Source organism: Theileria parva, chromosome 2 (assembly GCF_000165365.1).
Source record: "Theileria parva strain Muguga chromosome 2, complete sequence, whole genome shotgun sequence".
Lineage (NCBI taxonomy): Eukaryota > Apicomplexa > Aconoidasida > Piroplasmida > Theileriidae > Theileria > Theileria parva.
The window spans coordinates 1140009-1155562 of NC_007345.1; the positions used below are offsets into that span (position 1 = coordinate 1140009).

Genomic DNA, 15554 nt, shown 5'->3' on the forward strand with positions numbered 1-15554 from the left:
TTATTTTACCCATAATTTACATAAATTTACGGTATGGTACATAATAATTTAGAATTTACAGTGTGGTAAACAAAATTAAGGGGAATAATGTGGATTAGGTGGGAGGTTAGGAAATGTAGTCGAGAAGATGTTGTGCCGCGGCTTTGGTGGTACTAATCACTCCGCCGTCCAGTACGCCTAATTATCTCATCGTCACATTATTATATCTAGTATGGTATTAAGTAAAAATTAGCTCCCTCTCGCGTTGTCACGAGTTTACACATAATTGACACAATTGTTAAAGATAACACAGTGGTATAATCAATATGTGAATAATTGGATAAGTGATGGAGTGGATAAAAATTACGTTGTAGTTGGCAGAGTGAGTTTGCGGTGTCGTCGTGGAAGCACCAGAACGTGTTGGAGGGTAAGTGGAGTTTTGCGAGTTTTTCAGGTTTAATGTAGCAGCAGGTGCACTTGGCAAACCCAGAGAACTTCGGCTGACCCCAAGGCTGAAAATTACTATACAACTTCTCCTCAAACAGCAGCAACAACAATACCAAACTCATTATCAACTATGGGAATTATCAACCGTGGAAATTTTCTAGCTACATTGCTGCTGTAACTACTCATTCACCAAATTTAATTAGTAAATTGTAAATAAATATCAAAAAGGTTGCAAATTAGTAAATAATGGGGATGCGTAAGTAGGTAACTAGTATAGAAATGAGTAACTGGGTAACCAGGGACTCTGAAGGGGGAAGAGTCCCATCGGGGTGGCTAACTCTGTAGATATAAGTAATAAATGACTAAGTTAGTACAAGCACCGTAACGGATACCAATAGTATCATTGAGATGATACGAACGACCCATTCACGTAATCGATTTTTAAAGGCGGCGGTGCCGTTCTTTTCCAAACGCTTAAAGATAAAGTCAAACCTACTCCTAGTCTCATCACTAAACTTCACATTCTTCCCCTTCAAATCTATTTACACTTTAATATCATTAATACTATAGTCTAGATAGTACAGTGGTAAATATGTATCCCATATGAACTCCAAAGTCAAGCGGGAACTGGCCCGGATAGTAGTAGGGCGGGGGACTGCCATGGGGAGCTAATTATATATACTAATACTATATTAACTGAGTAACTAGTGACTCTGGATGACAAAGAGAGTCCCATCGGGGTGGCTAACTCTGTAGAAATAACTCTGTAGAAATAACCCTGTAGCTACATAACTAGTGTGAGCGGTAGCAAGCCCCGTAACGCACTTTGTTTAATTCCTTTGGAGACTTTGAGTTTTTCTTGATAGTTCCGAGTAATCATAAGAGAAAAAGGTTTAGTAAGCATCACAGTCTCGTAAATAGTACAAGCGTCGAAAATTGATATACTACGAATCGTTGCAAAACCCCAAAGTAGTCCATACACACAGCCGCCCTATGATTATATTATCTATCTAATTTAGTACTAAATGAGCGTAATTGTCAATGTTTTGTGTGAATCCCATCAGAACTCCAATTATCTACACAATCATTAATACTCCAGTTTACCCAAAATGTTAAATAGTGTAAAAATTACAATGGATATGACGAGGAATATGATCAGGAAAATCGGATACGGCAACGTCACCCAATACTCTATAAAATGTGTAAACTATATAATAGTGTGTAAGAATGTGTAAAAATGTGTAAAAATGTGTAAAGTGTGTAAAATGTGTAAATGTGTAAAAAAGACACGTTAGTGTGTAAATAAAACACGGAATGTGTAAATGTGTAAAATACTATAAATAGTGTGTGTTATACCAATGATGTAAGGAAGTAGACCGCCGTAGAGACCGTAGAGCGCGCCTGAGGAGCCGACGGTGATGTAACAAGGGTCCAGGGACGCTGACGTTATACTACTGCCCAAAGCACTGATAAAGTACAATAAAAACGTACGCACAAAGCCCCAGTCCTATACAATATTTATTCTCTAGTCAATTGAATTGATCAATTTTAACAAAAAATAATTGAAATTTTCACGATTTTGGAAATAAATGTCAAAATTGATCGGGTTACGATTTACCGAGGAAATTTTCTGTCATTATTGCTGCTTCAATAACACATTTACCAAATTTAATTAGTAAAATGTAAATAAAATACAATAGGTTGCAAACTGGTAAATATATGGGGTTAGCTAAGGAACTGTGTAGGAGATACCGGTTCGATGATCCATAGGATTTGTATTTGTGATAACAAGTTAATTGATAAATGTGCCACACCTTTATGCATAAACGTACTCCAAATTATTCTAACACATTGTTAACGGGTTACAAATTCCCGAGGAAAATAACTCCCACATTGCTGCAGTAACTACACATTTACCAAATTTTAATTAACAAAAGTAAAATAAAATACAAAAGGTTGCAAAAACTGTAATCGGTGGGGCTAAATAACTAAACGAGATAACTCTGTGGGTACCTAAAATACTCCTTGTAATTCCGTATGTAATTGGTTTCGAGTCCTCCGAATGAGAAGATGGAGTTGATGTGGAAGGTGTTGGAATCAGTTTCAAAGGGGAAATACCATTTCGTTTTCTTTTCAACGTTGGTTACGTTCGTTACGTTGGTTATTGGCCATCCGGAGTCAGCTTCCGACGGCCCCATGAACACACGATTCGCAGCATTCGCCAGGAGATTAAACTCACAAGCACCGTGACCGATAGGTATAAACATGTGCCTCTGTCCCGGTTCTTGCTTATATAACACACGAGAAACACAACGTCCACCAAATGTCGTTTTATTATACACCATCCTACAATATTAATATTAATTTTTGGGTAGTTTTATGAAAAAATAATTGTAAAATTTGTAATTTTGGAAATAAATGCAAAAGTTGATCGGGCTACGATTTACCGAGGAAATTTTCCTCCATTTCTGCTGCTTCAATAACACATTTGGTAAAAAACAATTAACAAAATTAAATAATTATCAAAAAGGTTGCAAAAAGAGAAATAATGGGGCTGGGTAAAACTAGTATGATATGAGTAACTGGTAAATATAGGTTTGCCGTAGGAATTGCCTGAACGCAACGTACTGTGCAAAAAAGGTGAAGAGAATGGCAGTGGTAGTGAAGATGAGCACGAGTAATCGTCCTCCGAGGGGATTATCTCTACGTTTCGGATCCTTGAGTTTGAGCAGTTGATTACAAAATTTACTCTTACCCTTCCAAACACCACAATTATTACTCATTCCTCGTCGAATCCCCATACCATCCACCTTACTAAGGTTCATCTTGTTCACACTATTCACACTGTTTAATGTGTTCACACTGTTTACTGTGCGTACTCTGTTAACGGTGTTAACTTTGTTCATAGTGTTGATAGTGTTTACGGTGTTGACTCGATTGACAGTGTTAACTTTGTTCATTTTGTTAGTGGAAGTGTTGTTAGGATCGGAATTGTTAGGATCAGAATTGTGATCAAAGAGTTTGATTGGAATTTTAGAATTTTTATTCGCAAAATTTAAATTTCTCATTATTTTTTATAATTAAATGCAAAAATTTTATTCCAGATACATTATGCAACTCTGTAACACTTTCACATAAACACTCAACTAGCCACTAATCTCATTACTGTAATAGTAGCTCACTATCCCCTATGTAGCTCCCTCTTCTCCAAGTAGCTCCCTCTCGGGGTACTAGTAAGATAGCTCCCTCTCCCCTATATAGTTAAGTAGCTCCCTCTCGGGTATGTAGTAAAGTATAGTAAAGTAGCTCCCTCTAGGGGTAGATAATAAGATAGCTCCCTCTCGGGTATGTAGTAAAGTATAGTAAAGTAGCTCCCTCTAGGGGTACTAGTAAGATAGCTCCCTCTAGGGGTATGTAGTAAAGTATGGTGAGTAGTAGATTAGGAGTTGAGAGAGACGATTCGTTGTAGAAGTTGTTGAGGATACAAATATAATTTCAAATTCAAATTTCTCACCAGCCCATCCTCTAAAACAATTTTACGCTTAAAATACTATAAAAAGTGTGTAAAATACTATAGAAATGTGTAAGAATGTGTAAGAATGTGTAAAAAATGTGTAAAAATGTGTAAAAATGTGTAAAATACTGTAAAAGTGTGTAAATAATGTGTAAAATACTGTAAAAGTGTGTAAATAATGTGTAAAATACTGTAAAAGTGTGTAAATAATGTGTAAGAATGTGTAAAATGTGTAGAGTACGTTGAGTAATTTGTAGTAGTTGTTTATTTGGAGTGATGAGATTCTCAAATTTAATGTGCAAATTTCCGTACAATATCAACGGCATATAATCCCTCACAAACGCCCTAAAATTTTCTCACACATTTTTCAACTAATTTATAATAAAATAATAATGAAATAATGAAGATACGAGGAGAGTGAGTTATTGTTATGTTGTAGGATAATTTTGGAGATGAATTTCAGGTCCAACGGCCTCGAATATACTAACCTATCCAACCTTCTTCCAATTATCATCCCATTATATATTTTATATATATAATTTACTGGTCAAATTATTAATTATCGATTAATAATTTGTATATACTGAAAAAGTAATTATCCCTAGCAGCAGAAATTGATTTACGGAGAAAATTTATTTATCCTAACCCGATCAACTTTTACATTTATTTTTAAAACACCGAATTCACAATAATTAACTAATTTAAATCATATACTTGTGTAAGAGTAGAAAGAGTTACAAGATTAAGTCAGATGTAGTACGAGCGGTCTCGAAGTTCCCAAAGCCTCCTCCACCTCCTTATAATATTTTCTCGATCTCTTCCTCAACTCTCTTTTTTCCAATACTCCCGTACTCTCATCCTTAACACTAACTCCACCATTCTTAACCTTACTCCGGTCTACAGCATTGTGTAAGAGTTTGAGAAGTCGTTGTGAGTGTCTTTTTTTAACTTTTGAGACTTTGTCCATAGTTTTCTGAGGTCTTAAACTGCTCTGTACCACTGTGCTGTTTATCAGTCCCGCCACATCGGCGCTTTGCAGACCACTACTAATGTTCAGAGTACTCTTGGAATTAACCTTTGGAACATCTGCGGAAACCCTGGGAACATCTGCGGTAACCCTGGGAACATCCGCCGTACAGTGGAGCACAGTGTCCAATAGCTCAAACGCACTACGGGAATACAATACTAATCTACCAAGAGTACCTGCCGGTGCGAGTTTGAGTAAGTTCAAATGTTCCACCGACACTACGTCAACGCCTGGGATATTTCTAAAGGCTCGTTTCCCTTCAACTGCTGAACTTCTCAATACCACCAGCGGTCCCACTGGGTATTTCCTACCCTTTCTCTTTGTCCTTTTCACTGTGTTGACACGTTTCAACTCGTCTCCCAAGCCCATGGAGTTTAGTAACTCCACGGCGTCTCTCGTTTTAGTCAAATTTTCTACAGTGTCATCCAGGACTAGAGGGAGTTCGGGGACAGATTCCACCCTGTGCCCACGTGACATTACCAACGGTACCACAGCCGTAGCTGAAACTGCCGATGCTAGGGCTAGTCTACGTTCTTTGAGATTGAGTTTGCGGTGCCACCGGCGCCATGTTTTGGTGGGTGCGAACATTCCGCCGGCACGGCAGAAGTTGGCGTAGGCGGCTTGTCCGGACCTGTGAGTGCCACCGCCCTTGACTCTGGGAGTCCTGGAAAGAGCACGGCCGGTGCCCCAAGAACGTGCCGACGTCTGGTAACCACTCAGACGTGACACTGCGTACGCCTGACGCTTGTTCTTGGACATGTTCGTATGGACGTAACGGACCAAATCTGAACGTAAAGGAGTAGAAAATACCCTAGGCATCACCGTAGAACCCATACGACGCTCCGTAGATACACTAAACACCGATACCACAGGTCTATGCACCATTATCAACTATCTATCAGATTTTTCAGATAATTCTATTTTATTTATTTATTCAATTTATTTATTTTATTTATTTATTTTATTTATTTGTTAGGATAATTTTGAATAATTTGGTGATGAAAGTTGGAATAGTGTCAAAGACCCCATTGATAGCATTAATTAATCCAAAGTATACAATAAGTGAATTTAATATATAATAAATGAATTTAATATATAATAAATGAGCTTAAAATATGATAAATGAGCTTTAAAATTCTATATTAGGATTGTTCCACGGGATTTAAAAATTTTATTTTAGAATTGAATAATTTTAGGATTGGGAAATAATTTTGGGTGAGATTGGAAATTTAATAATTTCCGCAATGGAGATTTTTAACATTTTTTAACCTCGCCGGGCTCTGGCATACGGCCCCGGACAACAATCTTTCCACTCATTTCTCACCTCTTTTACCATTTTTTACCAGAATTTGATGTTTTTCCACTGAAATTGAATAATTTTTAATATTTGACATTTGAATATTTTAACATTTAAAGTTTTATATTTTGGCATAAAAATTTGAAATTTAACATTTAACGTTTGATATTTTATCAAAATTTTGAAATTTGGCAAAAATTTGAAATTTGGCATAAAAATTTGAAAAGTTAAAAGTTACAAAAATCTCAAAACTTAAACAGACAAAAATCAGAAAACCAAAAAATAAAAAATTATTAAAATTATTAATCGCTAAAATTACTAAAATTATTAATAAATTGTTAAAAATATTAAAATTACTAAAATTATTAAAAATTTGGAAAATTTTGAAAAATCTGAAATTTGGTGAAATTTGGCTTAAAATGGACTTTGTTGATCCTCGGTACTTTGCTAAACCACAACACAACTCTCTCACACACACTTCTCTCACCACTCTGACCCACGCCACTCTTACCAACTGTACTGCCACCGATAGAACCCCTGACACAACTGAGACAATGGTGGAGAGAAAATTCAATAGTATTGGTGACGTTGGATTGAGTGTTGGTAGTTCGATTGAGACTGTGGACACTGATGAATTGTCTGACGTAAAGTTCAGAAGACCGAAATCGTTCCTGGGCACTAAAATCCCCAACCCGAAGAAAGAAATGAACAAAGAAATGAAAGAAATGAACAAAGTCGTCAAAACAGGACTCCACAAACGCACCAACAAACACTTTTTCGATCCCGATTACAACTTTACTGCCACTCTTAACACTGTAAACTCTCCCAATAGTGTAAATGTGAACTCTCTTAATACTGTAAACTCTCTTAATACTGTAAACTCTCTTAATAGTGTAAACTCTGGGAACTCTAACACTGTGAGACCGGGTGAATTACTGTTGATGGACCCGAAGAGTGACGAGTTACCTCGAGTTCCATCGTTTTTTGACTTGGGTCAGGTGGACTTGCACCGTCAGTATTCGCTCAAATCCACTGAATCGTTGAAGAGAGTTGGCTCCACAGACTCCTTCGAGTACCTTCTCTTTGGCGATTCCCAAGAGTATTTTTCCATACTCCCCGTTAACAATGAGAGTTCTGAGTTATACGACACGGGGATAAAGGTGAATAGGGAACTCAAGCTCGATCGCTACACACTGCTAGGGTTTCACTTTAATAAACTTCTCAATTCACTCTCATGGCTCGCATCTCTTCAATTGAGTTCCAGGGCTTTTAACAGTAACGGGGTCAGGTTCAACGGGGTTAGTAGAGTTACTAGGGTTAACGGAGTTACTAGGGATAGTAGGGTTAACGGGGTTACTAGGGATAGTGGTGTTAACGGGGTTACTGGAGTAACTGGAGTAAGTAGTGTTAAGAATAATAATAGTAAGGAGATGAAGAATTGGAACGAGTGTGAGGATGACATAGGTGGGATAGATGTGGATTTTAGTATGGATAGTAAGTACGTAGACTTGGAGTGCGGTGGGAAGTTCAGACACTCACCAAAAACTTTTCAAAAGTCTTACTCATCTCCCTCTTTCTCATCTCATACTTTCTCCAGTCATAATTTTCACATTTCTACCCGGAGTAATGGAGTTAGTGGTGATAAGTTGGTGTGTTCGCCGAGATTTACAAGTGTGTTGAAGAATGTGAACAGTAGTATGAACCATGACAACGCTGACGATTTCGAACTCTTTTAACCTAATATCTTACTCTTATTTTACCTATTATACTATAGTATATACTTAGATATATACCCCTAGAGGGAGCTACTTTACTATCTAAGGGAGAGGGAGCTAATTAACTATATAACTTTAATACTACATAAATACTGTGCTATACTCTTAAACCCAGACACGTAATACTATACTATATATACTATATATACTATATAATATATATAATATACTAAAGTGTATATGTATATGTATAGTATTAGGAGTATACTAGGGTATATTATATACTTTACTATACATTAAGATAAGTATAGTAATCATATTTGCATGTTATTTACAGTATAATTAAACCCTAAATTACAAATTTTATATGTTTTGGTAAGAATGTACTAGCCCTACCAAAGCCTTACTGACCCCTCCCAATCACTAGATATAATGTTAATACTACTGAATATGGCTGCGGAACTACAGTATAAAGCTGAATTAATCAATGGTAAACCTGTTCTTTACCATAGAATTACACCTGACTCCGCCTGGCGAGACATTACACACACTAGACACAACCTTGACAATTTGGAACTCTACGACTTGAATATCAAGTTAACCACAGTGTCACAATGTTCAACAGAGTTATCCGGTCTCCTGTTTAGGATATTCCTGAACTTCCTCTGCTACCACTTTAAGCTGGGTGACAAGTTATTATGGTCCTACTGTGCAGAGCCTTTTCATGGATTACCAATCCAAATCCTATTCAATCTCAAGAACAACACTATGTCATTACTATTTAATGGTAACAGATTAAAGAATTTGAATATGAAGGGGTATGAGTGTACTGACTGGTTGAAGCCTGGGAAACCACTGAAAAAATTCAAGACTAGAAGAATAATATCACATGAGGGAAAGTTAGTAGAGCTGTTTGGTGAGGATAAACCATTATTACAAATGGTCGTTGAAAAGGAAAAGTTTTGGGAGTACAAGGAAGGCCCACTGCCAATCTCACGTATTTCACAATTGCCGCAGTTCGCCGTTACACTCGTTTTCCCAATTAATACTCCAGACTCAACCGATATCAATCACCAACCAATCACCTTCATTGTTACTCCCACACTAATGCCATAATATATTATATATATATTATATATATTATATTATATATTATATATGTTATACTATGTATATTATATACTATATATATTATGTATATGTATATTATGTATATGTATAATAGTATAGGTACAGTATAGTAAACTCCTAATTAACCGTTATTTGACCAAATATTATCTATTTAATGACTGAAACAGATGGAATAAATCCGATTATAAAGAGTTGTAAAAAAAGGTAAAAATTCATTTTACGGCCCTTGACCCCAAATTTGACTTTTTAATTCAACTCCTCAAACATCAATTATCTTACTATTTAACATTAATTTCGCTTATTTTACATCTTTTCCAACATTATCAACCATTTAACACGTAGAGAATTCGTAACACAATTGTTCATTCAGTACGATGGGATTACTGGAACTACTAATCATATGTGTAAGTTAATAACCTAATTAACTAATTTTCCAGAGTGTTGAACTGGTGATTGGTGTGAAAAATGGATTTCCTAATCTTGAGTTAGGGAAACCGTTACCAGCCCTGGAACCGTTAACACTGGACATAAACATTGAAAGTTCTACTGATAATATTAATTATCTGGAACAAGTCAATCAGGGCATTTACACACCCAGCCACGGCTACGGATTTCACAAAATCGTACAACAAATTACAACTCATCCAGGTCACAACACTCCATCAGATAACACATCAGATAATATTCAATCTGATAACACATCGTTAGATCTTAGTGCGGCACTTACACTGGGTGAAACTGAGGAGGGAGATGTGCCGATGGATTTTATGAGGGAGTTGGAGTATTCTGCGGTGTTTGAGTTGATTTACCAGAGTACGGATTTGGGCGAGTATGTGAAGGAGGTGATTTGTACCCGCGTGTTCGCCAGGGTTCACATGATTATTCTGTTCCTCTTCAACGGCGATGTTGGCGTCCTAAATCAACTCAACAAACTCTGGACACTCACAAATAAAATAATTCTCAACATTACCAACCATTTTTATCATACCTACACGAACAGTTGTAACAGTTGTAACAGCAGCAGCAGTTGTAAGAGTTGTGTAGGTTGTGGTATTACTAATAGTAATAGTGAAAACAGTGAAAACAGTGAAAACAGTGAAAACAGTGAAAACAGTGAAAACGGTGTGAAAAGTGTTGATAATGAGAATCCTGGGATAGAGTTGGGTTTGAGTGAGAGGTTGAGTTACTATTTCGACTCGAGTGAGGATTTACAGTGTGAAAAGGGGAATTTTACCGAGTTTACACCGAAAGATTACAATTCTATAAGTAAAATTGTGTATAAGAGTGAGTTGACGGGTTTGGAGTTGGTGATTTGGCAGGCGCAAAACTGGTTTGAAAATGCCAAAAACGTGACATTAACCTCGGTGTCTGATGTGAAATATTTGTTAATATTACAAGTGGACAATAATTACCGCCTGTTCAAGTGGGATCAGAAAATGTGTTTATGGCTTGATATTACGCTGGAAAGCCCTGACCTAAGTCAACTACCGGTTGAAATTAATAATAAAACCAATTCAGCAGCAAAAATGATTAACAATTATGAAGTTTACCTTCGAGAGTTAAATTACTGCGTTAAATTTCATTACTCCAGTGAAGTAATGAGGAGATACTCAGCCAAACTTTACACCTCATTTGAGTACAACTTTCTCCAAAATTCCGTAAATCTCTCCTCAAGACAACTATTTAACACGGAAAACACTGATGAAAAGAGTATCAATTAGATTTTTAGTTATCTAGAATACCAGTTACCCCCTCTGTACACCTTTTCTATACACCTTGAATAAACTTGTTAAATTTAATTTCTATATAATTTACATAAATTTGGTTAGGTGGATATAATGTTGTAGGAGTGTTTAGAAGTTTGTATGGTAGGGGAAGGGGTATGAAGGAGGGCGTAGAACTGGACATTAGTGTGCCAGAAGACATCAACTACCACAGCGTAAAAAATGGTAATTTCACTCAATTTTTACCCGCGCACGGCTACACCTTCAGCAAAGTCATTCAAACCCACATGGTACACAATAGTTCCAGTACCACTAGTACTAGAATTAGTAAGAGTAGTGGGAGTGTGATAATTTGGTCGAGTTTTGTGGGTATGAATTATGTTACGGAGGTGCAGTTGTACGAGGAGGCTGATGCTAAATATCTCCTGTTATACACTAAAAAGAAGAATTATTTATTATACAAGTGGGAAAAGGGTTTATGGATTAACATAACAGGCACGCTCGTGGATCCACAGAAACTAACACTGTACCACAAGGGAAATCCCATAGACAAAAATAAGCTAAACTTATGTATTCGTGAGTTTAGTTGTGAAATTATTACTGAGAGGTTGAGTTACAGGTTGACTGAGGGGTTGACTGAGATGTGTGACTGTGTGTCGTATGACGGGAAGTGCCTGTGGCTCAAAACAAGAGAGAGATTAGCAGCTGTAGTCGTGAAGATACTGGAGAATAAAGTTAATTTATTCTTCCAAAACGGGAAAGTCTGGAGATTTCAAGTCGTAGAACACATCCCCAAACTCATCAAACAAGGATACTCACACTACCAAACTCTTTAATTTATACTTTTCACATTGTTTTTAGCTATTAACAGTATAATATTCTATTACTTTAGTATAAAAATGTGTAAAATGTGTAAAAATGCGTGTAAAGTGTGTAAGTGTGTAAGTGTGTAAAAGTGTGTAAATGTGTAAATGTGTAAATGTGTAAAAGTGTGTAAAAGTGTGTAAAAATGTGTAAATAGTGTGTAAAAGAGTTGTGATTGTCCACTGGTGGTTAAGTGGGCATATCAAAGATATATCACCGGAGGCTCACCGGTTCGAAACCCCCTCCTACCAACACTATTACCATTACCATACTATTAATATACTATTACTATAGTATAGTAAATAATGTGTAGAGTGGTATAAAATAAGGTGTTTGATTATTGTCTGTATCTCATGGCGAGTTTGGAGAGTAGTTTGTGTAGGTGGTTGGTTGTATCTTTTGTGTCATTTACAAGTCCTTCCAGTAAATACCTCCTCATCTTCTCATTCGATATTATCTCACCCGGTAACTCATTCAATCCTGTGTTCATCAGTTCCGTTACGGTGCTTGGTCCAGCACTCCTCATATTATCCTCATTGTCCACAATATCCCCAATATTCATACTATCCCCAATATTCATACTATTAATGTTGTGTGAGTAAAACTGTGTGATGTATTTGAATAGTTGTTGGATGTGGTGTAGTATTGTGTGTGATGGATTATTGGTCAGGAGTGCAAAACAGTTGTTGACGGCTTGTTGCACGTGTTGCAGCACTAGTGGTCTGAGTCTCAAATTATTCCTCGAAACTCTCAGCAGTGAGAACCAAAACTGAAACACATTTTTACACCTGAGAAATAAGAATTGAGTGCTAAATTTGATGATCTGCTGGACGGTATTGAGATCAGTTAGAAACTGATCAGTTTCGAGGAAAAACTCGGCCTGGAGACCGTAAAAATCCTCCACTAGGAGCTGGTCCACAACTCCTTCACTAAACCTTTTCAGTGTCAGCACTGTCAAAACGCCGTAAAACTGTACCACAGTGCCCAGGGTGTCACCGCAGCCGACGGTGTCACTGGTGCCAATTAGCAGAAATAGCCACTGAACCACGTATAAATATGTGCTAAAAAGTTTAACATTAGCTATGGCGTTGATAAGGTTGACTAAATCACCAACGTGTAGGAGAAAACTGTGTGAGGAAACCCTGGCCGTGTGCTTGAGACAACGGCAAATTAACTCAACCATTTCCTCGTCCAAATGATACTTATGCAGTAATCTGAGCAACACAGGCGTATGATCAGTTATCACACGCAAATCAGCCCTGTCACCCAAATTACGCAGAAATCCCACCAAACCACTGAGTAATTGGGTTGTATCAGAGGGGTCCAATGAGGTATTGAGAGAACCCTTAAAAAGTGTATTATACACGTGGACGATCATGTCGCTGGTAGCGTTTTTGGTGGTGCTGGAGATGGCTTCTAGGATCATTACGGTGTTGTTCAGATTGCTGCTAATGCTGCTGATGCTCATAGTACTCTGCAGTAAATTGAACAGTTCCAAATTTAACGTCTGAGTTTGACACAGTTTATAAATACTACCGACACTTTCCAACACCAATCTTTCACCAAACCTACCGACACACTGAGTTAACATGTGGTTAATCATTTGTATGATGGGTAATAGGGAGTCCCTGGTGATTGATCTTCTGATTTTGGCGAAGAAGGAGATGGAATTAATTCTGAAGAGTTGGAAGAGTTCAGAGTCTGAGTTGTTTTCCAGAATCTTAAGCAGCAAGTTAACAACATCGTTGCATACGGTACGGTCCATACTGACACTGGGTAATAAGTAAAGTGACGACATTATTAATAATAGATTTTTACCGTAGTTTGGTGTTGAAAGTAAGTTATTTACAAGCTGATACGCCTTTGTAAAGCCAATTACGCGGTAAATCACGTCATACAATTCCAACACCAAGTCCACATACTCCTCATAAAACTCCACCAACAAATTGATGTCCCCCGTACTATTATACGGTGGCACTGTTAACAATAAAATACTACTGACCATTTTATCCACAATATTGAGTTCATAGTTGGATAAATCGATGAGGGAGTGTGTGGCACGTTTGGAGATGTGGTAGAGTTGATCATCAAAGTGTGTGGTACTGGATTTATTTTCGAGTACAATTTGTCTGCAGTGTTCCCTACTGTAATCTGACTTAAAAGGGTTAAAACCGGGAAACTCTTTATACAGCAGCAAATAAGGAACCTCAATAAACTTCACCAACCAATCCACCAACTCATCCCCAGGCTCCACCACATTTACCAGCAAAAGAGAAATATTATCAAACAGAAATGTGTCCGCATTTTCAAATCCTGTGACCAGCTGGGGTTCCAAGTTGTATAACACATTTTTTAACGTTTTTTTTATCGTGTCAAATTTGTTCTTCTGTGTGTTAGTGTGTGTGTGTGTGTTGGTGTGTAGAAAGTGTATTAGAGAGTCTATGGCAAGTTCGTATAGCTCTGGAGTATTAAGGCTGGGATTTTGGATAATTTCAATACAATGCTGCAGTAATAATAGTTCAAATTCTGTTATTGTGTCAATTTCACAATTCGTGTACCAATTATACCAAACCACAATTAACTTACCCTTTTCCACCACTAAATTATTAATTAATTGAATTGATCAAATTTAACAAGATTTAATTACAAATTTCACGATTTTAAAAATAAAATGCCAGAATTGATCGGGTTACGAAAATAAATTTTCTCACCCCTAACTTTTGCTGCAGTAACCACTTATTTACCAAAAAATAATTCCAAAAATAAAATAAATACCAAAAAGGTTGCAAAATGGATAATATCTGGGGCTGTGTAAATAAGTAACTAGGTAGGTGGGAGTAAATAACTAAAAATCTGTAAAAATTACGTTGATAAACTTCATTGAGGAAGAGTAGTACGGTGTGATATTGTGTTTTAATTGCGTTGTTAAGTCTTGATTGTATGTCATTTGTGAGTAGTAAGCGATTATTGTTTGACTCTTCGGGGAACAGTTGCAGTAGGAGTAACACATTTTCAAGTGTTAATTTATTACTTTTATAATATGACACGAATGTTACTATCGGAGTTTCCCACTCCTCTATCATCTGAATACTCATGTCACACACACTCAACACCACACTATTCAACACGTTTTTCCTAATCCAATCATCAGTTTACTCAGTTTATATCAATTAGTTTACATAAATTATATAACTAAGTGAGGTACGGCAGAGGCTGAAGTAGTAGTGAGAGAAGAGATTGGCAGATATTACTGAGAGATTCACGAGGTAACTGATAGAAATCGTACAGTATCTTCAGCCGCAACGTCTGACCAGCTATAAACTTTACCTACAACACGCTACAGGGTTATAGTCAGGTGTTAACTAATCTACAGAACTATAGTAAACAACGTAAGAATGTGAGAAATAGTGAGAAAGTACGTCGTTTGGAAGGTTTGAGGTGAGAATGGAGTGGGATTCGTTCCAGGCTTCCTGACTTCGCTGCCATTTCATCAAGTTCTCATTCCTACAAACATATCAAACACCAAGCAGCAATTTATACCATAGCTATATACTACACTAAAGGGTAATTAATACTATAGTAATGTGGTATTTAGGGATAAATGGGTAGAGATTGGAATACGCGAGATGTTGTAGATGTGTATTGGAGGAATATAACAAATTATTAATTTCGTCGACTATTGACATTTTTACAATTATTCACATTTTTACAATTATTTAAAATTTATAATTATTTACATTTTTTATAATTTACAAATTTTCTACATTTTTAAATTTTAACTTATCTCCCTCTCCCTCCCCATCCAACCCCTCAAAATAATTATTAACAATAATAAAATAATATAATAAAATAATAT

At 36.7% G+C, this 15554-nt stretch overlaps 7 protein-coding genes across 7 annotated transcripts; 3 read left to right on the top strand and 4 right to left on the bottom strand.

The window, feature by feature from the left end:
* Positions 1–76: 76 nt before the first annotated feature.
* ROM4 (Rhomboid family protein) lies at positions 77–3494 on the bottom strand (the record flags this gene model as incomplete). Its single annotated transcript, XM_061305532.1, has 10 exons — positions 77–177; positions 347–554; positions 819–964; positions 1252–1417; positions 1449–1502; positions 1559–1617; positions 1783–1933; positions 2179–2269; positions 2440–2772; positions 3055–3494. The coding sequence occupies 10 exons, from the start codon at positions 3492–3494 to the stop codon at positions 107–109; spliced, it is 1719 nt and encodes a 572-aa protein (XP_061162150.1). The 3' UTR covers positions 77–106.
* A 365-nt stretch (positions 3495–3859) lies between these two features.
* On the bottom strand, positions 3860–4596 carry TpMuguga_02g02280 (uncharacterized protein). The gene is made up of 3 exons (XM_061305550.1): positions 4351–4596; positions 4182–4285; positions 3860–3951 (listed from the first exon to the last, which is right to left on the bottom strand). Exons 1-3 carry the CDS (start codon positions 4452–4454, stop codon positions 3866–3868), a joined length of 294 nt encoding a protein of 97 aa, XP_061162151.1. The 5' UTR covers positions 4455–4596; the 3' UTR covers positions 3860–3865.
* Positions 4597–4665: 69 nt separating this feature from the next.
* Positions 4666–5960, bottom strand: rpl4a (Ribosomal protein L4/L1 family protein). The gene has a single exon (XM_760041.2). The coding sequence runs from the start codon at positions 5850–5852 to the stop codon at positions 4683–4685; it is 1170 nt and encodes a 389-aa protein (XP_765134.1). The 5' UTR covers positions 5853–5960; the 3' UTR covers positions 4666–4682.
* Positions 5961–6683: 723 nt separating this feature from the next.
* TpMuguga_02g00569 (uncharacterized protein) lies at positions 6684–8020 on the top strand (the record flags this gene model as incomplete). The annotated part of the gene is made up of 1 exon (XM_760042.2): positions 6684–8020. The coding sequence occupies one exon, from the start codon at positions 6684–6686 to the stop codon at positions 7998–8000; it is 1317 nt and encodes a 438-aa protein (XP_765135.1). The 3' UTR covers positions 8001–8020.
* Positions 8021–8411: 391 nt separating this feature from the next.
* TpMuguga_02g00570 (uncharacterized protein) lies at positions 8412–9095 on the top strand (the record flags this gene model as incomplete). The annotated part of the gene is made up of 1 exon (XM_760043.2): positions 8412–9095. One exon carries the CDS (start codon positions 8412–8414, stop codon positions 9093–9095), a length of 684 nt encoding a protein of 227 aa, XP_765136.2.
* Positions 9096–9434: 339 nt separating this feature from the next.
* On the top strand, positions 9435–11670 carry TpMuguga_02g00571 (uncharacterized protein; the record flags this gene model as incomplete). The annotated part of the gene is made up of 3 exons (XM_760044.2): positions 9435–9514; positions 9548–10820; positions 10940–11670. The coding sequence occupies exons 1-3, from the start codon at positions 9485–9487 to the stop codon at positions 11668–11670; spliced, it is 2034 nt and encodes a 677-aa protein (XP_765137.1). The 5' UTR covers positions 9435–9484.
* A 338-nt stretch (positions 11671–12008) lies between these two features.
* On the bottom strand, positions 12009–15550 carry TpMuguga_02g02100 (Exportin 1-like family protein). Its single transcript, XM_061305523.1, has 5 exons — positions 15320–15550; positions 15118–15202; positions 14904–15025; positions 14565–14833; positions 12009–14296 (listed from the first exon to the last, which is right to left on the bottom strand). Exons 1-5 carry the CDS (start codon positions 15382–15384, stop codon positions 12036–12038), a joined length of 2802 nt encoding a protein of 933 aa, XP_061162152.1. The 5' UTR covers positions 15385–15550; the 3' UTR covers positions 12009–12035.
* Between the last annotated feature and the right edge of the window lie 4 nt (positions 15551–15554).